Source organism: Phocoena phocoena, chromosome 10 (genome assembly GCF_963924675.1).
Source record: "Phocoena phocoena chromosome 10, mPhoPho1.1, whole genome shotgun sequence".
Lineage (NCBI taxonomy): Eukaryota > Metazoa > Chordata > Mammalia > Artiodactyla > Phocoenidae > Phocoena > Phocoena phocoena.
Genome location: NC_089228.1, coordinates 84,617,876 through 84,644,439, shown reverse-complemented (window position 1 = coordinate 84,644,439; position 26,564 = coordinate 84,617,876). Strand labels below are relative to the sequence as shown.

General features: G+C 39.6%; 1 protein-coding gene across 2 annotated transcripts; it reads right to left on the bottom strand.

Annotated features, from left to right (window-relative positions):
- Nucleotides 1–702: 702 nt before the first annotated feature.
- SLC17A2 (solute carrier family 17 member 2) lies at nucleotides 703–25,305 on the bottom strand. Of its 2 annotated transcripts, XM_065884594.1 has the most exons (12): nucleotides 25,249–25,305; nucleotides 18,439–18,549; nucleotides 16,379–16,590; nucleotides 14,306–14,539; nucleotides 14,133–14,220; nucleotides 6,089–6,175; nucleotides 4,614–4,732; nucleotides 4,330–4,491; nucleotides 3,697–3,829; nucleotides 3,464–3,611; nucleotides 2,548–2,673; nucleotides 703–1,373 (listed from the first exon to the last, which is right to left on the bottom strand). In XM_065884594.1, the coding sequence occupies exons 2-11, from the start codon at nucleotides 18,464–18,466 to the stop codon at nucleotides 2,565–2,567; spliced, it is 1,320 nt and encodes a 439-aa protein (XP_065740666.1). In that variant the 5' UTR covers nucleotides 18,467–18,549; nucleotides 25,249–25,305; the 3' UTR covers nucleotides 703–1,373; nucleotides 2,548–2,564. The 2 variants fall into 2 exon arrangements, with proteins under 2 accessions (XP_065740666.1, XP_065740665.1); XM_065884593.1 differs by lacking the exon at nucleotides 25,249–25,305 and having other exon boundaries at nucleotides 1,239–1,373; nucleotides 2,583–2,673; nucleotides 18,439–18,466.
- Between the last annotated feature and the right edge of the window lie 1,259 nt (nucleotides 25,306–26,564).

Sequence of the window (26,564 nt, the reverse complement as noted above, 5' to 3'; positions counted from 1 at the left end):
CAATCTGTTTTCTTTAAAGCACCTGCTCAAAAATACCGGTGGATTTGCATTAGGAGATTCTCTTTATCTGCTAAACTAGCTCAAGGCTTTAGTCTCTGTGGTTCTACTTGGCTTCTAAACATGCTAAGAATTTCTCCTCTGGAATAGTTGCAGCAAAACTGACATCAGCTCTCTGTGTAGAGACAACCTAGAGGATGTGTTTTAAAGGTTAGGAGACAGAATTAATTCCTGTTGGGGTTGATGATGAGTATCTGAGAATCTTGGGCAAATAAGGAAAATCTGAAGAAGGTCAAATGATCTTTTTCAATCCTAAAAAGGAATTTCTCTGATGTGTGATATTGTCCCATGATTTCTTCCATCTTGTTATACCTTCAGTATTCTTCTCCTCCACTTAAGTCTTCATTTCATTTGAAAATGCATCTGTCATCTTCCTCTAATTTTCATTCTATGGACCAAACTATCTCGATGTCTCTTCTAGAACTGCCCATATTGCTTCCCTTCACATCCATTCTTTTTACATTGTAAGCTTTGCAATTCTATCTTCTCTCTCCCATGATTTTCAATTAGCCTAATTTAATCTTCTCCTTGTCATTTCCTGGTTGTTAATCTCCTGGAAATTAGCTAGGATAAATAAGTATCTATTTTGCCTGATGGAAATAATCCTAATGTAAATAATTTTTAAATGGCCCATTTAATTTTAGCATGTGAATTTTAATAGAATGTAACCACATAAATAAACATCCATGTTTCTCAGTGTATAAAAATGTTAATGCTGTGGATTACAGCCTTAAAATTCTGTGCTGAGCTCTAGAACATACAACTCTGGTTCTAGTAGATCTTCTCTGTGTCTATAATCGCCCTCATGAAGGTACTTATCAGTGATTATTTTCACACAGCTTTTTATCTAGTTTCTTACAAAAAGGAAAATTCAAAGGCAACAGGAATTGATGTTTCAAGTTTGTCTAGCAGTTTGTCAACCCTGGCTGCATGTTAGAAATCCTGGGGAGTGTCTAAAAATTAGTGATATCTGGGCTTTATCCCAGACCAATTCATTCAGAATCTCTTGAGTAGAGCCCATTCATCTGTATGTTTTAGAAACTCACCAGGGAAATTTAACATGTAACCGAAATTGAGAACTGCTGAGCCTATGGCCAAGAATATGAAAAAAGAATGATGATAAGTAAAAAATGTTGAAAAAGCTAATGGTCAGTACTACATTTAAGTCTGCAACTATATCCTCAGAGACGGGTAAGAGTCCTCTCTTTGGCCCAGTGCTGGATTTCTGCTTGTCCAAATGTGAGGTAAAAAACCAGGCCAAACATGTTGACAGCAGCAGCAAGGAAAAAGACATTCCTCCATCCAGACACAGAATCCTGGAGGAAAAAAAAAAAAAATACACAGAGTTATCAGCCTCACAGTTGCTTCTCCACTAGTTCTAGAAATCCTCCATTTTGTATATTGCAACACTGATCACAAAGAATCTAGGGAACAATATGCAATAACCACTGAGCACCTTGAATTCTCAAAGAAGGTTTTATGAAACTGGTGGAAACAAGAGGATGCTAAAATGAACACTGGGTTCTGGCTTGGATGAGCTTTTCTTTAAACCCAAATAAATTAACCTACACTAATGTTTTTCTAGAAATTTGGATCTCAACATTCTTGAAAATATCATTATTACTCATTTAAAATTATGCCTAAAACAACAGCTTTAAGATTTTCACTCTTGTGCTCTCTCTGATTTGTTTTGTTTTTGACTGTTGACATCAATCACACCAACCCCCTGGATGGACATCTCAATATGATGTGAGTTACATTTGGTCTGACTGTATGATTTTCCTCATCCAGCCCTTGTAAGTCACAGTTCATTTCTGGCATTATAGTCAAAGTGGATTCCTAGCAATTTGGTTAAAATCAACCTGAAAATAGATCACCTAGAGATGTATTGAAAACAAAACAAATCTTTTTCTGTAAGTTGGATCATGTCATCCTGCCATCCCAGCCTAGTTCTGCCTTTGCATCCTCCCTACCAGCCCACACTTGGTACTGAGCAAGCCTCACGGGCTATGCTCCCTGCTTTGTGTCACAGCCTTTCTCTTTCCACCCAAAATTTAACCTCTCTTCAAGCTGGCCTTGGGACCCTTTGAGTTTCCATTTTGTGATTTTTTTTTTAGAAATTGGAATTAATCTGAACAGACTGTTCATAACCTTCCCCTTCTGATCCTGTGTCTTCATCTCTTATCCTTGACATGTATCATTCACTCTGGTCATAACTAAGAGCTGTTTCATACTTTTGTTCCTCTAGGAAGTCATATGTGCTATTTTCTCTGCCTGAACTGCTCATTTTCATTAATCTAATACCTATTCATTTTTAGAAATTCAGCTTTTACTTCTCTTTCCCTGGGAAATGTGAACTACCAGACTCTGATTTAGAGTCCCTTAAGAATAGAGTAATTATGTTGGCATCCAGGCTTATTTTCCCCATCAGACCATACAATCCTTGAGAACAGAGGCCCTGTTGTGAATCCCCAGTGCCTAAAACAATACCTGCCACTTGCAGATGTTCAGTAAACTGGCCCAACCTGACTGATAAGGAATCCGGTGGCAGTGGAAGAGATGATTCCTGCGATGAGCCCAAATCCCCTTGAGATTCCCATGAGGAAACTTGCATACCTGCGGGGAGATGATTTTATATAGAAAGCTGCCTATCACTTTTCAGCAACTCAATTTTAATGCAGTCCAGCTCTAATAGTAAAGTCATTTAGCCTAACGCAGTTTTTTCTGTTCACTTCAAGATAGTTAGGGCAATGTCTGTTTGCCAAACCTGAAATCACCTATCCACCGACTCAACAACTAGGAAACAATTCTGTCTCTCAGGAGCCCAGGTTCCCACTCCAGCATCTCAGCACGGCAGGCAGTTTGCGCAGTGGATGAGACAACATACACTGGACAAACATACACTGGACAGACGGCCTGGGTCCAAATCCTGGCTCTGCCCTTGTGTGACCTCAGGCATGTCACTTAAACTTCTTGTGCCTCAATCATCTCCCTTATAAAGTAAGAATAACAATAGGACATGTAGTTATGCAGACCAGATGTGTTGATACGTGAGAAGTCCTTTGAATAGGATCTGGCTCAGGACAGGTGTATACATATGTGGTAGCTAATATCATCAACACTCTGGAAGCTTTTCCAAAACACGTGTGTGGGTCCTTTCCCAGAACACACAGTCTAATCTCTAGTGGAGAAGCTAAGGAAGTTTCATTTACTTGTTACTGGCCAAGATTGGGCACTGTTTCTCTAAAAACACCTTAGGTCATGGCCACATACTGACATTTCTAGTTATTTGTTATTACTCTGCCATCATTTTGTGCGTGTCAACAACAGGAAGCAGTTGCGAGAAGACTGAGGCCTAAACCTCCGGAAGGGCCTGGGGGAGGGGAACAAACAGGTCAAACCTTACCGGGGAGCGACGTCTAAGGTGTTGATGATGAATCCTGAATCACACAGGTTGCTGGTCCCAGGAATAAGTATCAGCAAAATAATAGTTGTTGTGTAACTGGAAGCCACAAAAGGCAGGGCGACAGCACACAGCGATGGAAGGAGGAGCCCTGGGCAATGGGGACACACCATCAGGAAACTTCTCTGACCATGTGTGGATAAAGGGATTGGTTAACCGAGTCCCCGCATCCTTACCTAGGGATGAAAAGAGTTTTCGGACGGTGATTAATCTGAGAAGCTTCCTGGACAGGAGGAAATCTGCCAACTGACCTCCTAGAATCGTACAACTTGAGGCAGCGATAAAAGGCAGGGAGGACAGAACACCACTCTGAAGGGAGGAAATGTATACAGTAAGTAGTTACAGAGGCGCATATGGCACCAGAGCTTATCAGTTACACAGACCAACCATTAGCCCACCCTCCTGACACTTGGAGTTGCTTTAAGGAAATTAGCATCCTTTTCCACATGAGGAGAACACTTCCTCAGGTAAGAGAGCCAGAACTTGCATTACACTGGTCTCCAGAGAAAAGCACTACTCATTTCTAAGGGAAATTGAAGCATCAGCTAGTATGGCAGCATTGCAGAGTGGTTAAGAACACAGATACTGCAGCAGCTCTACCACTCAGTAATTGTGTAATCCAGGGCAAGTCATCTCCCCTCTGTGTCCCCATTTCTACACCTGTGTGATGGAAATCATTACAATGTCTCTCAATCATCGTGAGGGTTAAATGAGTGGTTATGTGTAAAGTCAGAATGTAGTAGGCAGCAAAGAACTGTTTCTTCTTATTGCCATTATCATGTTCATAGAAGTACAGGAAGCATACTCACATCTCTGATGTTGACGTGGAGCACAGAACTGATGTACGTTGGTAGGTAAGTTATGATTATGGTGCATAACCAGAAATGGCTGAAAAAACCCGTGAAAATGGCCCAAAGTGGTAGGCATCTGACCATAGCCTTTATGGGGACAGATCGTCTAGGAGAACTGGACTGAAAGGAAATATCTAATCAGTATGGGTATTAGAACAGGACAGAGGATGCCTCTCCTGAGAGCCCCACACCCTACCCTGGAGCTCTCTGCATGGCCCACAGGTAGAAGGGCTGCACTGTACCTGTTGAGCCAGCGAAGACACGATGTGGTCCTTTTCCCTGACGCTTATGCATGGGTGATGCATGGGGTCATCATAAATCACCATGAACCACAGGAGACAGCAGACACAGCCAATGCTACCTGGGAAGCTGGGATCCAATTAGTTTTCAGGTAGATTTGTGTGCTAGGGGAAGGGAATTTCCTCTGAAGTAGCACACATCACCCCAAAACACACATATCCATTCATGGTTGTTCCACCATCATGACCTAAAGTTTCCCACTTCTTCATCTCAACTCATCTACAAATCTCCTTTTGACTAAATGTAGAGTGCCACTTGTCAATGTCAGAGCCCTCTTGACAGAGCAGGAGCATGAACGTACCACTGTATAGCTGATTAGTTACTCTTCAGACTCCGGTGGATATATCGTGGTGTGTCATTAGCAACAACTTCTTAATGCACACACTACTGTCTTATTTTAGAAGATCTGAATAGTCAGGATTGAAGAGAAAAGTATTCATCCATATACAAAACAACCTGCCATAAAATGAGTGTAGCAAGGAAAATTTTCCAACACATTTGCAAATGACAGTGTTATTTGTATTCAAACAATACATCCATTATGGATTTCCAGAAAAATATTTCTTGACAGTACCTGATCAACATGTGTGGACAAAAATGACCTGGGATTAGCATCATTAATGAGAAAGCCATCCTAGCTGGAACCATATTGAGAATAGAAACTTGTCTCATTGCTGAGATTTGTCACCTGAAGAGGTTCTATGTTAAAAGACTCTGTGGACTAATGTTCTTTAAATTTCCTCCAATTACTGGATTTATCCATTCTTTTATTTATAAAGCTATAAGTCAGGCATTATGAAAGTACCAAAGTGATAAAAAAAAATATGGAATGAAGTTCTTGCCTCAGTCATTTCATAATCTAGTGGAGAGGGAGAAGGGGAAATAAATAATTACATGCCAACACAGCCTAGAAAAGAAATTATCAGTAAGCATCATAGAGGACAGAAAGACTTAATCTGATGGGATAAGTCTTGGTAGTCTCCATAGGGAGGTGTACATTTAATTTGAGCTTTGCAAGATTCACCTGGTAGAAAATAGGTTAAGGGCATCTTGGCAGAAATAATAATTATAATAAAATATGAAGACATATTGAAAATGTGCTTCACCAGCTCTGACATATTAACCATATAGAGCAACTAGACCTGGTGTTTCAGACGTGGTGGCAGAGATTCTACAGAAGATGCCTGGGGTGGGTGTGTGAGGCTACACTCCTGATTTCTCAGAAGTCAGCACCATGCAGATGGTCATCTCTTAGACTAGACTAAGAAATCTACCAATCCTCAACATTCTTCGTCATCTCCCATTTAACAATGGACATTTTCTCTCAAATGGGAAGAATGTGGGCGATAGGTAACGTAAGCATAAAAACAAATGCCTGGGAAGTGGAGGTGTTAGGAGATAAGAGAAAGTGACTCACCAAAGATGTAGAAGATAAAAGGCCAGCCCAACGTCTGTGAGATTAGTCCCCCCACACAGAGGATGATGAAGGACCCAAACGCTGCCCCTGAAGAGAAGAGGGATAAAAAACACTGAGGAAAATAGCAAAGGTTGAGACTGAGTGACTTCCCTGGATGTTGTCCCAACAAAGAGGTGGCAGACTTAGAATTACTGGGTGATGAGAGTCTTTCTTCCAGCTCACAGATCTCCCCCAATAAAGTCATGAGAAATAATCAGAAATAATCAATAATAACAATATGCCACCTGACACTTCAACGGCTCCTTAACTCCAATGTGACCAAATACAAATCCCTTTGTTTGTCATAGACACTCTCTGCAAACATAGCCCACCAGTATTTCCTTATAATTAGAGTTACATTCTGGCAGGGGCAATATGAGGTTGGCAACAGAAAAGGAAACTCTTACAAAAATTAATAAGATAAAGTCCTTGACCTCAAGGGGATTTCAGCCCAGTTGCAGAGAAAAACGTGAACAAAATTCTCTATTATAAGTGTAATACAATGTAGACCTTGGAGTCTGAACATATTTTTCAGAGACCCATAATAAGAAATGTATCTTTCACGGCAACACAATATATACACAAATACACACACACACACACACACACACACACTTCAAACAAGAGTTTCATGAATCAATACTTAGTCTTACCGTGTGCAATTCACTCCCAAAATTTCCATTCTATTCTATTCAGTTTCATTTTAAAAATACTGGTTTTGACCTACTTAATTGATTTTATGACCCCTTCAATGGGTCCCAATATATGCAATTTGAAAAAAAAGAATGTGGAATATAAATATGATAATAAAACTACAATTTTCTTTGAAAGTATACATGAGAAAATTAAAACTGATGATAAGATTCACAAACTGTTTACATGGGCTAAGAGTAGGATGGATGGAATTTTGGTAAAAGAAGCTGGGAGCAAAAGACCTTCCAGGAAAATGAGCCAGTAGAAATAGAGCCAGAGAGAATTTAAGTGCAGACTATACATGCTACAGTCTGAGCATTGCTTACAGAGGGATGTTGAGTGCAAAGGCAGGTTGGGACCAAATGGTAGAGCACCTTTATATCCATGCAATAAGGAGGTCAGTCGTCTGTAATCATGAAGGCACACACTGAAGATTCCCAAGCAGGTTAGCAAAAATGCCCTGTCTGTGCTTTAGGGAGATAACCTGGCTTTGATGAGAAGTTTGAAGGAAACAAAGCTAGAGGAGAGAGAAGACCAACTGAGCATTTGTAGATAGAGGAGATGCTGACAACTGCAATGGAAGGAGCCACACAGGACGGTGGCTTTGGAGTAAAAATCTGCAGGATGCAGCCATGCATTGGATTGGGGAGTGAGAGGCTTGATGACCCTCAGTTCTGTTCTTCAAGTACACATTCTCAGTGCTACCAGTTGGGGCAAATAGCAATGAGGTAGTTATCAAGTCCTTACGATCACAAGCTCTGGTGGGGGAGGGTAGCATGGTGATTGAGAGTGTACACTCTGGGACCAAATTGCTGGGTCTCAAATCTCAGTTCTACCGCCAGCTATTTATTTGTCTCTGGGAAATTTACTTAATCTCTGCATACTTTAATTCCCTCCTTTGTAAAATGAGAGTTAAGATTGGTTCAAGATGGCAGAGTAGAAGGACGTGCTCTCACTCCCTCTTACAAGAACACCAGAATCATGACTAACAGCTGAACAATCATTGACAGGAAGACACTGGAACTCACCAAAAAAGATACCCCACATCCAAAGACAAAGGAGAAGCCACAATGAGACGGTAGGAGGGGCGCAATCACAATAAAATCAAATCCCATAACTGCTGGGTGGGTGACTCACAAACTGGAGAACACTTATACCACAGAAGTCCACCCGCTGGAGTGAAAGTTCTGAGCGCCACGTCAGGCTTCCCAATCTGGGGGTCCGGCAACGGAAGGAGGAATTCCTAGAGAATCAGACTTTGAAGGTTAGCAGGATTTGATTGCAGGACTTCGACAGGACTGGGGGAAACAGCAACTCCACTCTTGGAGGGCACACACAAAGTAGTGTGCACATCGGGACCCAGGGGAAGGAGCAGTGACCCCATAGGAGACTGAAGCAGACATACCTGCTAGTGTTGGAGGGTCTCCTGTAGAGGCGGGGGGTGACTGTGTGTCACCGTGAGTACAAGGACACTGGCAGGAGAAGTTCTGGGAAGTACTCCTTGGCGGGAGCCCTACCAGAGTCTGCCATTAGCCCCACCAAAGAGGCCCAGTAGGCTCCAGTGTTGGATCACCTCAGGCCAAACAACCAACAGGGAGGGAACCCAGCCCCGCCAATCAGCAGACAAGTGGATTAAAGTTTTACTGAGCTCTGCTCACCAAAGCAACAGCCAGCTCTACCCACCACCAGTCCCTCCCATCAGGAAACTTGCACAAGGCTCTTAGAGAGCTTCATCCACCAGAGGGCAGACAACAGAAGCAAGAAGAACTACAATCCTGCAGCCTGTGGAACAAAAACCTCATTCACAGAAAGATAGAGAAGATGAAAAGGCAGAGGGCTATGTACCAGATGAAGGAACAAGATAAAACTCCAGAAACACAACTAAATGAAGTGGAGATAGACAACCTTCCAGAAAAAGAATTCAGAATAATGATAGTGAAGATAATCCAGGATCTCGGAAAAAGAATGGAGGCAAAGATCGAGAAGATGCAAGAAATGTTTAACAAAGATTGAGAAGAATTAAAGAACAAACAAACAGAGATGAACAACACAATAACTGAAGTGAAAAATACACTAGAAGGAATCAATAGCAGAATAACTGAGGCAGAAGAATGGATAAGTGACCTGGAAGACAGAATGGTTGAATTCACTGCTGCAGAACAGAATAAAGAAGAAAGAATGAAAAGAAATGAAGAAAGCCTAAGAGACCTCTGGGACAACATTAAACGCAACAACATTCACATTATAGGGGTCCCAGAAGGAGAAGAGAGAGAGAAAGGACCCGAGAAAATATTTGAAGAGATTATGGTTGAAAACGTCCCTAACATGGGAAAGGAAATAGCCACCCAATTCCAGGAAGTGCAGAGAGTCCCATACAGGATAAACCCAAGGAGAAACATGCCGAGACACATAGTAATCAAATTGGCAAAAATTAAAGACAAAGAAAAATGATTGAAAGCAGCAAGGGAAAAATGACAAATAACATACAAGGGAACTCCCATAAGGTTAACAGCTGATTTCTCAGCAGAAACTCTACAAGCCAGAAGGGAGTGGCATGATACACTTAAAGTGATGAAAAGGAAGAACCTACAACCAAGATTGCTCTACTCAGCAAGGATCTCATTCAGATTCGATGGAGAAATCAAAAGCTTTACAGACAAGCAAAAGCTAAGAGAATTTAGCACCACCAAACCAGCTCTACAACAAGTGCTAAAGGAACTTCTCTAAGTGGGAAACACAAGATAAGAAAAGGACCTACGAAAACAAACCCAAAACAATTAAGAAAATGGTCATAGGAAAATACATATCAATAATTACCTTAAACGTGAATGGATTAAATGCTCCACCCAAAAGACACAGGCTTGCTGAATGGATACAAAAACAAGACCCATATATAAATGTCTACAAGAGACCCATTCAGACCTAGGGACACATTCAGACTGAAAGTGAGGGGATGGAAAAAGATATTCCATGCAAATGGAAATCACAAGAAAGCTGGAGTAGCAATACTCATATCAGATAAAATAGACTTTAAAATAAAGAATGTTACAAGAGATGAGCAAGGACACTACATAATGATCAAGGGATCAATCCAAGAAGAAAATATAACAATTATAAATATATATACACCCAACATAGGAGCACCTCAATACATAAGGCAACAGCTAACAGCTCTAAAAGAGGAAATTGACAGTAACACAATAATAGTGGGGGACTTTAACACCTCAATTACACCAATGGACAGATCATCCAGACAGAAAAATAATAAGGAAACATAAGCTTTAAATGACACAATAGACCAGATAGATTTAAGTGATATTTATAGGACATTTCATCCAAAAACAGCAGATTACACTTTCTTCTCAAGTGTGCATGGAACCTTCTCCAGGACAGATCACATCTTGGGTCACAAATCAAGCCTCAGTAAATTTAAGAAAATTGAAATCATATCAAGCATCTTTTCTGACCACAATGCTATGAGATTAGAAATCAATTACAGGGAAAAAAAAAACGTAAAAAGCACAACCACATGGAGGCTAAACAATACGTTACTAAATAACCAAGAGATAACTGAAGAAATCAAAGAGGAAATCAAAAAATACCTAGAGACAAATAACAATGAAAACACGATGATCCAAAACCTAAGGGATGCAGCAAAAGCAGTTCTAAGAGGGAAGTTTACAGCTATACAAGCCTACCTCAACAAATGAGAAAAGTCTCAAATAAACAATCAAACCTTACACCTAAAGGAACTAGAAAAAGAAGAACAAACAAAACTCAAAGTTAGCAGAAGGAAAGAAATCATAAAGATCAGAGCAGAAATAAATGAAATAGAAAAGAAGAAAACAATAGCAAAGATCAATAAAACTAAAAGCTGGTTCTTTGAGAAGATAAACAAAAATGAGAAACTTTTAGCCAGACTCAAGAAAAAGAGGGAGAGGACTCAAATCAATAAAATTAGAAATGAAAAAGGAGAAGTTACAATAGACACCACAGAAATACAAAGCATCAAAAGAGACTACTACAAGCAACTCTATGCCAATAAAATGGACAACCTGGAAAAAATGGACAAATTCTTAGAAAGGTATAACCTTCCAGGACTGAACCAGGAAGAAATAGAAAATATGAACAAACCAATCACAAGTAATGAAACTGAAACAGTCATTAAAAATCTTCTAACACACAGAAGTCCAGGACCAGATGGCTTCACAGGTGAATTCTATCAAACATTTAGAGAAGAGCTGACACGCATCCTTCTTCCAAAAAATTTCGGAGGAAGGAACACTCCCAAACTCCTTCTACGAGGCCACCATCACCCTGATACCAAAACCAGACAAAGATGTCACAAAAAAAGAAAATTACAGACCAATATCACTGATAAATATAGATGCAAAAATCCTCAACAAAATACTACCAAACAGAATCCAACAACACATTAAAAGGATCATACACCATGATCAAGTGGGATTTATCCCAGGGATGCAAGGATTCTTCAGTATATGCAAATCAATCAATGTGATACCCCATATTAACAAAATGGAGAAGAAAAACCATATGATCTTCTCAATAGATGCAGAAAAAGCTTTTGACAAAATTCAACACCCATTTATGATAAAAACTCTACAGAAAGTGGGCATAGAGGGAGTCTACTCAACATAATAAAGGCCATGTATGACAAACCCACAGCAACCATCATTCTCAATGGTGAAAAACTGAAAGCATTTCCTCTAAGATCAGGAACAAGACAAGGTGTCCATTCTCACCACTATTATTCAACATAGTTTTGGAAGTCCTAGCCACGGCAATCAGAGAAGAAAAAGAAATAAAAGGAATACAATTTGGAAAAGAAGAAGTAAAACTGACACTGTTTGCAGATGCCATGATACTATACACAGAGAATCCTAAAGATGCCACCAGAAAACTACTAGAGCTAATCAATGAATTTGGTAAAGTTGCAGGATACAAAATTAATGCACTGAAATCTCTTGCATTCCTATACACTAATGATGAAAAATCTGAAAGAGAAATTAAGGAAACACTCCCATTTACCACTGCAACAAAAAGAACAAAATACCTAGGAATAAACCTACCTAGGGAGACAAAAGACGTGTATACAGAAAACTATAAGACACTGATGAAAGAAATTAAAGATGATACCAACAAATGGAGAGATATTCCATGTTCTTGGATTGGAAGAATCAATACTGTGAAAATGACTATACTACCCAAAGCAGTGCTCGCTTCGGCAGCACATATACTACCCAAAGCAATCTACAGATTCAATGCAATCCCTATCAAATTACCAAGAGCATTTTTTACAGAACTGGAACAAAAAAATCTTAAAATTTGTATGGAGACACAAAAGACCCCAAATAGCCAAAGCAGTCTTGAGGGAAAAAAATGGAACTGGAGGAATCAGATTCCCTGACTTCAGACTATACTACAAAGCTACAGTAATCAAGACAATATGGTACTGGCACAAAAACAGAAATATAGATCAATGGAACAGGATAGAAAGCCTAGAGATAAACCCAAGCACCTATGGTCAACTAATCTATGACAAGGAGGCAAGGATATACAATGGAGAAAAGACAGTCTCTTCAATAAGTGGTGCTGGGAAAACTGGACAGCTACATGTAAAAGAATGAAATTAGAACACTCCCTAACACCATACACAAAAATAAACTCAAAATGGGTTAGAGACCTAAATATAAGACCAGACACTACAAAACTCTTAGAGGAAAACATAGGAAGAACACTCTTTGACATAAATCACAGCAAGATCTTTTTTGATCCACCTCCTAGAGTAATGGAAATAAAAACAAAAATAAACAAGTGGGACCTAATGAAACTTAAAACCTTTGGCAACGTCAAGGAAACTACAAACAAGATGAAATGACAGCCCTCAGAAAGGGAAAAAATATTTGCAAACGAATCAATGGACAAAGGATTAATCTCCAAAATATATAAACAGCTCACTCAGCTCAATATTAAAAAAACAAACAACCCAATCAGAAAATGGGCAGAAGGCCTAAATAGACATTTCTTCAAAGAGGACATAAAGATGGCCAAGAAGCACGTGAAAAGCTGCTGAACATCACTAATTACTAGAGAAATGTAAATCAAAACTACAATGAGGTATCACCTCACACCAGTTAGAATGGGCATCATCAGAAAATCTACAAACAACAAATACTGGAGAGGGTGTGGAGAAAAGGGAACCCTCTTGCACTGTTGGTGGAAATGTAAATTGATACAGCCAATATGGAGAACAGTATGGAGGTTCCTTAAAAAAACTAAACATAGAACTACCATACGACACAGCAATCCCAGTAGTGGGCATATACCCTGAGAAGACCATAATTCAAAAAGACACATGCACTCCAATGTTCACTGCTGCGCCGTTTACAGTAGCCAGGTCATGGAAGCAACCTAAATGCCCATAGACAGAAGAATGGATAAAGAAGATGTGGTACATACATACAATGGAATATTACTCAGCTAATAAAGGAATGAAATTGAGTCACTTGTTAGAGACGTGGATGAAACTAGAGAGTGTCATACAGAGTGAAGTAAGTCAGAAAGAGAAAAACAAATATTGTATATTAATGCATATAAGTGGAACCTAGAAAAATGGTACAGATGAACTGGTTTGCAGGGCAGAAATAGAGACACAGATGTAGAGAACAAACGTATGGACACCAAGGGGGGGAAAGCAGCGGAGGGTGGGGTGTGGTGGTGTAATGAATTGGGAGATTGGGATTGACATGTATACACTGATGTGTATAAAATGGATGACTAACGAGAACTTGCTGTGTAAAAAATAAATAAAATAAATTTAAAAGAAAAGAAAATGAGAGTTAAAAGTTATCTTCAAAGGGATATTGTGAATGTTAGCTCAGAAGAGTAAAGAACTCAGAATAATGTGGGCTCTTGAAACTCTACTTTCCAGACTGATTTATCTCCTTACCACTGATAGTCTTAATTCTCATTTGCATATCTTTGCTAAAATGGTGTTTATGCAGTTTACTTGGTTTTTTTTTTCTATTTTTGCAAATTCTTAAAGTTCTAAAGTTTTCCCTACAATGCTTTTCTGACTACCCTCGCAATGCTCAATGGTCTTTTCTGCTTCTGAGTCTTAGTGGCTTTACAGCACAGATGTATCTGTCTTATTTGTTATGTGACTGTCTTACATTGTTGAATATTTTTCCAGCACTTTTCTCCCTGTCCCCCAAACCATCCTATGCATAGAAGGAAAGATGTAATAGGGTGAAGCAGATTACAAAGTTGTGATCTATATGCATATCCTTACCTGATCCCGCAATGCTGGTGAGCTTGCTTCGTTCAAGTGGGGGAGCCCATTTTGCCCAAATTGTAAACTGACCTGTCCATGCCATTCCCTGAAATGAAAATCATTAAGACTCTTGATCTCTAGTAGAATTCAGGAATCCATATCCCGCACAGAATGAGAAAGTAACCGGCTACCTGGGCCATGCCCTGGACTGTCCGAATCACAATAACCAGAACCACTCCAAAGTCAGCAGCCAGTGGTGTAAAGAGGGTGAGAAGGGAGGAGATCAGCAAACCAGCACCAAGCATCTGCTTTGCTCCAAATATCCCTGCTAAATAGCCACTTGGGATCAGAGTCAGTATTATCCCATAGCTGATGGAGCTAAAGATGATACCCTGAGTCTCTGGGCTCCATTCATATACAGAGGCCTGGGGGGAAAAAAAAAGGAAAATTCTTGCTAAGAATTTCTTTTATAAAAATTCTAATTTATAGCCAGAGCTGCTTGGGGTTTTGACCCTCCTATAAAATATCAATTTTGGCTTTCCTCCATTTTTTACCAAACAAATATTCCACCTTTTCCAAACAACCAATTATATCTCTAATTTGCTCCTCTCAGAGGGAGAAAAAAATAGAGAAATGAAGAAGAAAAGGAAAAAAAAATAGAGAAATGAAGAAGAAAAGAGATAAAGAAATGATTACATAGGTAGTTGATAGGAAGATGTAAATGAAATATAGTGAAAGAGCTTCTTTTAACTATTTTGGTTCTAGTAAATAAGTCAGGTGACATGCTGACTCTCATTTTAAATAATAAGGAAAACACATCTTTACTGAATGCTTATCAAAATTAGTCCCTAAAACCAAGTTTAGGAACCATGGTCTGCCCTGGCAGAGGTGACTTCCTAAGACACATATTACACATTAATAAGATCACATTTTCTTCTGATGTAACCCAATAAATAATTTTGGTAGACCACTAGATACATGGCATCATGGTATAAATTGAAGTAAAGAGCCAAACAATGTAAAATATGAAATATTTTGTCCACTTAAAATAACTATAAATAATACAAGATATATGACTCATGTCAGAATTCAAGTTTGAGGGTGAACGGCAGTAAAATAGGGACTTTAAGAAAAGGGAAGAACAATTTTGGGAAGGTCCCAGGAAGGAAGGAGTACTTGAACCATTCTTTGAAGAATGCCTATGATTTGTGTAAAGAGAAATAGGAAAACTCATTCTTATTGAAGAAAAACAGCAAAAGTGGACTTGCAGTATTTGGAATGATACCCAGTGAAACTAACCAGGACTCTAACTTGCTCAGAGCAAAGACTCTCCCTGGGTCATTGAGAGCAGACATGAGTGTGCTGAGAAGTGGGCCCAGGTTCTGGAGAAGTACAGCATCTCAAGAGAGGAGTTCGTGACTTGAAGGTATTCTGGATTCTTGAGCACAGGTGTGTGAATGTGTAGAATGAATGATGGAAGAAAGACTGGAGACAGAGAGGTCATTATAAGTAAGCTGGCTCCAAGGTAACAAAATCATAAAATATGAGGATGACTTTAGAAATGTAAAATAAATGTTAGTTTAAAGAAAAAATTTAAATGGGTTATAATCATGATTCTTATACAAATTAAAAACGAACATGTAATAAAGATTTTATTTAACTCATTGATTAATGGGGGAATTGGTAAGATGTTACAACTGGCCCAAAGGAGAATTCAAAGGCCCACACATTTATAAGTGGGAAGTAATGCTGAAATCGATTTTAAATATATAGCAAAACTGGCTTATTTAACTGAGAGGCAAGTGGAGGAGAGTAGCAATTGATTTTTCTCAGAACAAAATGCATTTGCAGAGCTATGGGCAAGAATCATTTGCATTACTATTTATTATATAGAACTTACTGAGTTGTAAAATGGCTCAAAGACTATGAAAAGTACAGAGACCTGCTTAAAATCAGGCAGAAGGATGTGCTTAGATACATCCTAGTGCCTAGTTTTTCACTGAAGATACCCAGTAATCTATTCCTTTCTAGAAGTGTTCACAATTTTTTCCTATAGTCCCTACCCCCAACCTTGTAATCATAATAATCTCAGTGAGACTATTCTAATCACAGAGAAGCAATATCTCAAAGAAAAATACTTCCAGTCCTTTTTAGTTTGCCACTGAAAATTCATGCTTCTGTATGCCACAGAATCAAGATACAATTCTTCCTTTCAAACTGGGTTTTCCCTCTCAACAAAGAGCCTTGTTCTCCATTATACTTACTCCAGAATTAAACTCCTTGGTGGATCTGTTGGAGTGATTGAGGGTGAATGCAAGAGGTCTTTCTGTGGAGGCATTGAATAAACCAGGCTGCTGAGTGCTATTCACCATGGCAATGATTGCAATGCTCAGACTCACACGCTGGGTTATCACGGTAAAGTTTGAGAAGTGCATGATGAGAGCCAGTCCATAGCGTAATGAACAGAATTCAGGAACTAGAGAATAACACAGATGTCTGCAGTGAGTATCCTGACTGAGATCACCTTCTTTCCATTTCTCCCACTGCTAAGTCTGAGAAAACTACAGATGATTTCATGCAGTCCCACTATCTTTTTTCACCGAAATAATCATAACTACAACCCTTCTTTGTCATATTCTTTAGTTGGCTTCAAGACAATAAATCGGGGATCTTACCATAAAGTGAAACAAATACGGCCTTTTTTCAGAGGTGTGGGAAGCAGATGAAAATATAAGAAAAATTAAATGAAGGCATTTATGTCACATTGTTCCAAAATAAAGTGAATGAGGAAGATGGGGACGAGCCAGTCACAGAACCTGAGTCTCCTAGTCTCAAGTCTGTGGTCCCATCTGTTTTGCATATACATCTACCATAAAGCTTGAAAGTTTATACTTAGAGAGCTGCCTTTGAATTAAGCTACCATCCAAGGGTTCTCTTTTATTTATTTATTTTTATTATTTTTAATTCATGCTCATGCCTAATTCGAAATTTTCTGCTATTTCTTTTTTTTTTGAAGATGTTGGGGGTAGGAGTTTATTAATTAATTAATTTATTTTTGCTGTGTTGGGTCTTCGTTTCTGTGTGAGGGCTTTCTCTAGTTGCTGCAAGCGGGGGCCACTCTTCATCGTGGTGCGCGGGCCTCTCACTATCGCGGCCTCTCTTATTGTGGAGCACAGGCTCCAGACGCGCAGGCTCAGTAGTTGTGGCTCACGGATCTAGTTGCTCCGCGGCACGTGGGATCCTCCCAGACCAGGGCTCGAACCCGTGTCCCCTGCATTAGCAGGCAGATTCTCAACCACTGCGCCACCGGGGAAGTCCCAAGGGCTCTTTTTTAAAATACCTGATATATAGTGTATAAATGAGCACAACCACTAACTCCTTAGTGTAATGTTCACTTGGAAGTATTTTTGTTGGATGTCACTAGGCTCTGCCTTCACATATATTCAGCTTAAAAAAAAACTAATATGGGGAACCATTTTTACTGTTTGTAGGTGATACGGTACTGGAGGAACCGTCATTCTGTTACAAGAGCAACACATTCTTTTAGGTCCCTGTGAAGTGGAACAATGGGCCTATATTGAAAGGGTTCCCATGTGAATGATGGATTAAATTTTTTTGCACATTTGGTGAAATGGGACTAAAGAGAAACAAAGAGAGAACCTGTGAAGAAACAGATAAACATATAAAAAAGTATATATAATGGAGAAATAATTTTTAATGGCCAAATAGGCTCAGGGATGAGATTTGGTTGCCTGCAAAAGAATTATTTCCCTATTACTGGAGGTTTCCAAAGCTCATGGGAAATAACCAGCTACATAGCAAAGATATTGTAGCAGGAACTCATATATGGGTTAGGGGTTTGTTTAAAATGACTTTTTCTGGACTCATTCCATTCCTTATGTCCTGGGATTCAGTGATCATTTGACGTAATTTCTCATAGATACCTCATTGGGGCTCCCTAAGGAAAAAGTAGCAGGTAACAGAATGAGGGGCTGGATCTGGTCCAATATTATACTGGGAGAATCTCCACAACAGGGAGGCTTGATAAAAAACAAAGGAGAAGGAATGCAGAACGAGGATGTGGAAATAAAACTTCCACTCTTCCATAAGGTAGCCTGCAAATACAAGATGTGACTTGGGACTTCCCCGGTGGTCCAGTGGTTAAGATTCCATGCTCCCGATGCAGCGGGGCCCAGGTTCGATCTCTGGTCAGGGAACTAGAGTCCGCATGCCGCAACTAAGACCCAGTGCAGCCAAATAAATAAATTTTAAAGAAAAAGAGAGAGAGAGAGAGAGAGAGAGAGAGAGAGAGATGTGACTTTACCTTTCCTGGTGGAAGGCTTCTCATCCATTTGGCTCCTCTGGGAAATGGTACCACACTTTGTGGGGGAGATTCCCTCTGCCCTGAATCTCTTTTACCACGCCGGGCTTTTATCTATGGGGAAGAAGAACAATCCAAAACAAGACACACAAATAATTTTCTCATGTTAATGTTGCATTCTCTCATCATCAGTGAAAGTTTTGACCCAACACAGGTATATGATTTACATTTTGCAGTACGCTTCCTTATTGCTATGCTTACGGAGGACTCTATTTTTATAAGAAATCTAAGTCCCAGCTAAGTGACATAGAGCTAGTCATTTAAATTCTCTAATTGGCCATTTCCTTGTCTGTTCAATAAAAATAAATCTCCTTTCTGAGTGATGCTGCAAGAACTGAATGAGAAAATTGCAAACCACAGAGAACCATGCAAAGGTAAGGTGCATTATGGCTTGAGGCAAGGTCAGAAGACAGGAAGATTAAGCCCAAGAGCTGGGGAGGAAAGCTCCAGAGCAGCCCTTTCTTTCATTTTGGCCATGTTTCTGTACATCTTTCCGTACAACCAGAACAAAGTCCCATGGTTCCTTCTTTGAACATGAAGAATGACATTGCATAACACATATATATGATACTAATAGTATTTAATGGTTTAAAATGTTTATTCTTGTCTTCGCTAACAAAACTTGGACACTTTACTGGGCTGAAAAGTTCTTCAAATCACCTGAATGAGGGCTTTCTACTATAATTATGAATAAATCCAGCTACTTGACAGGTAAAGAGAATTCATGACCTCAAAATGGACATGTCTAATTTGATACCTGTACCCCAATATTTGTGGATTCATACATTTATTTCTTTTATATTCATACATTTCAACATTTGCGGATTCATACATTTATTTCTTTTAGGTACAATCCTCGTGCTAAGAATATCATAAGTTTTGCAGTCATTCCTCAACTGAAGCATCCATGACCTCACAAACACATGTATCATGTTTATACTGCATCATTCAAAGCTTTGCATTCTTTCTGCACATAAATTTAACAAGACTTATCTGCACACTTAAGAATGGAGGATGGAGGATCATAATGAAAGAGACAGGTGAAGAATTTTGTTCAAAAATATTCTTTGCAGTATTATTACAACATAATATTGGAGACAAATTAACCTAACCATAAGGGTTTGGTGAGTCAATTTTAATAGATTCTTATAGTGGACTATTAAAATAATGTTTTCAAAGATATGGAATAATATTAAGGAAATGCCTGTACTCTAGTATACAAAACAAGCACTATGCCTGTGTTGATACACTCACATCCAAGAAGAGAGAAATGGATTCACACAAGTGCCAGCAATGGCTATTTCTGGGCTGCAGACACACTGTGGTCACGTAATTCTTTATGATTTTCCATACTTATCAAGTGATTTTTTGAACAATTAGTAGTTATTTTATACTCAGTGTCTTTGAAGGGACAATAATTAGGCTTCATAAAGCCAGTCAGGATAGTTTTCTACTTGCCAAATAGCTCTAGAATTTTGAGAACAAGATCACCCCATCTGAGTTTTGAAATTTTCTTTTTTTGTTACAATGTACACAGATAGATGCCCAGTTGCCAACAAGAGAATGTCAGCACCAGGAAACATGTTGGCCTTTGCTGTGCTTTTTTTAAAACATCTTTACTGGATTATAATTGCTTTACAATGGTGTGTTAGGTTCTGCTTTATAACAAAGTGAATCAGCTATACATATACATATATCCCCATATCTCCTCCCTCTTGCATCTCCCTCCCACCCTCCCTATCCCACACCTCTAGGTGGTCACAAAGCACTGAGCTGATCTACCTGTGCTATGTGGCTGCCTCCCACTAGCTATCTATTTTACATTTGGTAGTGTATATATATCAATGCTACTCTCTCACTTCGTCCCATCTTATACTTCCTCCTCCCCATGTCCTCAAGTCCATTCTCTACGTCTGCGTCTTTATTCCTGTCCTGCCCCTACGTCTTCAGAACCTTTTTTTTTTTTTAGATTCCATATATATGTGTTAGCACATTGTATTTGTTTTTCTCTATATGACTTATTTCACTCTGTATTACAGACTCTAGGTCCATCCACCTTACTACAAATAACTCAATTTTGTTTCCTTTTATGGCTGAGTAATATTCCATTGTATATATGTGCCACATCTTCTTTCTCCATTCATCTGTCGATGGACACTTATGTTGCTTCCATGTCCTGGCTATTGTAAATAGAGCTGCAATGAACATTGTGGTACATGACTCTTTTTGAATTATGGTTTTCTCAGGGTATATGCCCAGTAGTGGGATTGCTGGGTCGTATGGTAGTTCTATTTTTAGTTTTTTAAGGAACGTCCATACTGTTCTCCATAGTGGCTGTATCAATTTACATTCCCGCCAACAGTGCAAGAGGGTTCCCTTTTCTCCACACCCTCTCCAGCATTTATTGTTTGTCGATGTTTTGATGATAGCCATTCTGACTGGTGTGAGGTGATACCTCATTGTAGTTTTCATTTTATTTATTTATTTTTTACATCTTTATTGGAGTATAATTGCTTTACAATGGTGTGTTAGTTTCTGCTTTATCACAAAGTGAATCAGCTATACATATACATATATCCCCATATCTCTTCCCTCTTGCATCTCCCACCCTCCCACCCTCCCTGTCCCACCCTTCTATGTGGTCACAAAGCTGATCTACCTGTGCTATCCAGGACATGGAAGCAACCTAAATGTCCATCAACATATGAATGGATAAAGAAGATGTGGCTCATTGTAGTTTTGATTTGCATTTCTCTAATGATTAGTGAGAAATCATTATGTTGAACATTCTTTCATGTGTTTGTTGGCAATCTGTATATCTTCTTTGGAGAAATGTCTATTTAGGTCTTTTGCCCATTTTTGGATTGGGTTGTTTGTTTTTTGATATTGAGCTGCAAGAGCTGCTTGTAAATTTTGGAGATTAATCCTTTGTCAGTTGCTTCATTTGCAAATATTTTCTCCCATTCTGAAGGTTGTCTTTTCATCTTTTTTATGGTTTCCTTTGCTGTGCAAAGCTTTTAAGTTCCATTTATTCCCATTTGTTTATTTTTGCTTTTATTTCCATTTCTCTAGGAGGTAGGTCAAAAAGTTTTGCTGTGCTTTGGAAGGCTTTCCAGTCCTGCTAACATCTGGATGATATCAGGAGTTCAGTTCAGGGCTCTACACTCAGATCTTAGCTGAAGAAACGGGAGCGGCCACCTGGTTGACCCGGAGTTTGGACCATTTTCTATTTGATCTCTCTTGTTATGTAAGATCCCAAGACTTGGCAGAAGGCAATTTTTCAACTGTACACTCAGCTACAAGTACTTGTACTCCAATGAAAGGTTTCCCACCAACCTCTCCAACCAATCTGACAAACATTGAGCTCTAGAGCTGAAAGAGACTTGGAGATTCTCTGACCCAACTGTTCTTTTTTTTTCTTTTTGATGAGGAGATTGATGTGCAGAATGCTTGAAAAGTTGCTTCGAGTCACAGAGTATACTGAGTCAGCACCAGGTCTCCCGATGCCCAGACTACTGCTTTTTTCTATCTATTAATACTACTTCCTCTTTATGGGCATATTTTAAGCACAAGCTTAAAATACAATTGGGTAGTTTCATTTTAAGGTATTCCAGATAGGAATTTATATGATTTTAAGTTAAGGTTTTTTTTAAAAAATTGAAGTATAGTTGATTTACAATATTATATTAGTTTCAGGTGTACAGCATAGTGATTCAGTATTTTTGCAGATTATACTCCATTCTAAGTTATTACAAGATAATTGTCATAATTCCCTCTGCTCTAAAGTATACCCTTGTTGCTTATCTATGATTTTAAATTAAGTTTTAATCATTTATTCCAGAAGGAAATTTGATGATGAAAATACTTTCAGGTTGAGTTTTGAATATTTAAAAAAAAAAAAAGACTACTCTTTCTTGCTTTTTTTTTTGGCGGTATGTGGGCCTCTCACTGTTGTGGCCTCTCCTGTTGCGGAGCACAGGTTCCGGATGCGCAGGCCCAGCGGCCATGGCTCACTGGGCCAGCCGCTCCGCGGCATGTGGGATCTTCCCGGACCGGGGCACGTACCCCTGTGCCCTAGCATCGGCAGGCGGACTCTCAACCACTGCGCCACCAGGGAAGCCCTTTCTTGCTTTTTTGATTAGTGGAATTATATCACAAACCCATCCCTTCAGTTCCCATTCCATCTGCTGCCATCCCTACCTTGGCTTTCATCGTTTCAAATGCTACTTTGAAATTTGCCTTAATAGCTAACTTCAGTTGTTAATTGCCCTGTTTCCTGTGTTTGAGACAAATGCAGAAATCAGGCAGACATCCCAAACCAATCGAAAAGAGGGTCCTTCTGTGACATAGTAATGGCAACTATTTTTCTAAAATAATCACAGAAGCATATGATAATATGGGATCTGAGAATTGGCATAACTGATATCACTTAGAGACAGTGGAATGAGTTTTAGCCCAATTATAAACATTGTCAAGGACCTTCCTACTCAGGAGTGACATTTCTAAAAAATAGTGAATCCTAGCGTCAAAGCTGTAAATAGGGGCTTCCCTGGTGGCGCAGTGGTTGAGAGTCTGCTTGGCGATGCAGGGGACGCGGGTTCGTGCCCCGGTCCGGGAAGATCCCACATGCCGCGGAGTGGCTGGTCCCGTGAGCCATGGCCGCTGAGCCTGCACGTCCGGAGCCTGTGCTCCACAACGGGAGAGGCCACAGCAGTGAGAGGTCCGCATACTGCAAAAGAAAAAAAAAAAAAAAAAAACCTGTAAATAGACATGGAAAAAATGAATTAAAATTAAGTAAAATAAAAATTCTATACTTTAAAAATAATTTTATGACACAAAATAGAGTTATATTTGGTATAAAAATAATATAGACATAGACAAGATGACATGCATAAACAAAATAATTTTGTCCTCTTACTATTAGTCTAGAACTCACTATTTTGTTATAATGGTCTTTCTGTTGCTCTTAGATTTCCCTTAATACTGAGCCTGTCTTGCATCACCTCTGTTAGCCGAGTCCCCTAGTTTACTCAAAGTAAATGTTACACGTGGTTGAAAGAGCAGGAACCTGCAGGTCAAAGGGTATCCAAGGACCAATTCTTCTCTGTCATTTACAGTCTGAGTAAAGCAGAGCAGATTTTATAAGATCCCAGAGCTGTCACAGTTTCATAGGAAAAATGGGGATAATATTACTTCACAGGACTATTGGGAATGAAAACAAAGGTATGAGACACGCCTTCTCAATGTAAAATATCATACATTGTAAAATGTTATTGATATTAACAACAGAAATAATAATACGTAGTCACAAGATTGGCACTTGGGCCCTCTCAGATTAATAAATACAGGTTTACAGCAAATGAAATTTCTATAAAAATGCTTTTGATTGATTGTTAAATTGGTTTTAAATGTTTCCTTTTAGAAGTGGGTTCTTCTGGACTAGAATCCAGAAGATGGATGAGGAAGGGATGCACCTTGCTACCAACACCAGAGAACATGCCAAGAAGTAATTTCTTCCATGCTAGTCAAACTGAGGCCTCTTTTATCACCTGTTTACCTTTCTGAAAGATTGGTAGTTCTGGAATAAAATTGGTTATTCCAGTAGGTCATTTACATCATGCTGTTAGTTCATGTGAACGTAATCATGAAAAAAAGAAAAAGAAAAACGTACTAAGCAGGCTTCCCTGGTGGCGCAGTGGTTGAGAGTCCGCCTGCCGATGCAGGGGACACGGGTTCGTGCCCCGGTCCAGGAAGATCCCATACGCTGTGGAGCGGCTGGGCCCGTGAGCTATGGCCGCTGAGGCTGGGTGTCTGGAGCCTGTGCTCCGCAACGGGAGAGGCCACAACAGTGAGAGGCCCGCGTACAGCAAAAAAAAAAAAAAAAAAAAAAAATATATATATATATATATATATATATATATATATATATATATTAAGCACCAATAGTAGGTAATCCTAGAAGGCAGGGTTAGGTCAAAATTAAGGTGCAACTTGGGCCCTGCCCACAGGGGACTCACAGCTCTGCTCACCAAGAAATAACACAGGAGTGTTTGGGCACCTTTCCTCCAAGGAACAACCTCAGGTTATGTCTTCCAGGCCTGTATGAGTCCATCTCTGCTATGGAATTGGGGTTTTCCCTGGGCAGGATGGGAGAGGGCACCTTCCTTGGGTCTTTTCCCCTAGGCCTTCCCATCACAGCACTGATAGGTACTAACCATAATCTCTTGGGGCACCTTTCCTCAGCTGTACAATGAGGGCAACAAACCAGGTGATCTCCACAAATGTAGAGGTTTTCTTGCCTTCAATCTTATCCACAACCTTGTTCATATTCTCCTTTTCCTGAGAGACAATTTCAACTATACACAGAAATCTGAAAAGGCCCATGAATCACAGTCCCCAATCCCAAACTTCGTTAGTTCTGATCCAGTATTTTATTCTGCAGCCAAAGCCTGTTTGATTCATCAAGGTGTCACAGTAAATACTTACGGAATCCTTGGAGAAGTGACAATTGTCCACAGAGTCCATTGACACTGGTGGCCTCTCAAACCTTGCTGTAGGGTCTTGACTGAGTCAATTACATTTTTTAGAAAGTTTCTTCTTCATTTTGAAATCAGAAACCATATTCCCAGGTGGAGATCCCTAGGCTGCTGACAATGTTTTCTTCTGACTTTCCCTTAAACTGTTCCCTCCCTTTAATGGATCTCTGATTGATTAGTAATTATCCTCTGATCCCAAAAGAAGAAATGCACTTACCTTCACCATTAAATCAGTATTGTAAGCCCTAGACTATAGGCTACCTTGAAGAAAGAAGGCATTTTTGTCCCTTCTTCTCTTTCAAATAATTCCACAATTTCACAAGGATAAATATTGCATCACACGGCAGGCAGACTGCATTAGGTTTAGCCCTACGCTCTCAGAGCAGAGAGCCTGGGTTTGGCTTTGCCGCTTAATTTTTAACTTCATTTTCAAGTTCTCGCTGATAGAATATCTCAAAAGATGACACCATGTTTTTTCTGCTTTGAAGTCTGCAGACAGCTGAAAAAGTCAACACGACTTTTTCCTGAAGGGGAGGCAGCATGATGTGGAAGAAAGGTCAGGGCTCCTGGAACTGGAGGAATGAGGTCAACCCCACCTTCACTTCCTAGTGTTTTCTGTGGCCTTGGACAAGTCATTTAACCTCCTTGAACTGGTTTCTACCTTAGTATAACAAGGGCTTAATGCTCAACTCATGGGGTTATTGGGCAAATAAAATGAAATACATATGCTAACCAGTAATAGGTCCTCAATAAATGAGATGCCCCCATAAAAGTGTTCTGTTAAATCAGCTAGACTTTCCTTAAGCATTTGGTGCCCACAGCTTAATAAATGTGAACTTTGGCTACTCTGACATCTTCCCATGAAGCTACCCTGCATCCTTCCTTCCTGCTTCTTATCTGTGCTCTTTCTCATCCAGTCTCTACTTGACTCTTGGTATTTGGACTTGTGTTTTATTTGAGATTCTTAAATTTTGGACTGTGGTTGCTACTGGGTCTTCCCAGTTTGACTCTCAGCCCTTATAAAATGAGGTGAAGTCCTGCCCTTTCTGCCTTTATTAGCTTTAAACTGCCTTAGTTGAGTTTCCCTGTCCCAGTTAGTCTTGCCCAAGGAGCCTATTGGAACCAGCACCTTAGCTTAACTACTTGTTTCCTCTGTATTAGTGTTCTATTGTGGCTGTAATCAATTACCACAAACTTAGTGACTTAAAGCACCATATATTTATTCTTCCAGTTCTGAAGGTCAGAAGTCCCTAATGGGTTTCCCTGGGCCAAAAATCAAGACGCCATCAGGGCCACACTGTCCCTGGAGGCTTTAGGGGAGAATCTATTTCATTTTTTCTGGCTTCTAGATGTCACCTGCCTTCCTTGGCTCATGGCCACATCCTCCATCTTTAAAGGCAGCAGCATAACATCTTCAAAGCTTTCTAACTCTGACCCTCCTACCTCCCTCTTTATAAGGACCCTGGTAATTATATTGGGCTCACTTGGAAAATCCAGGATAATCTTCATGTCTCAAAATCCTTAATCATACAC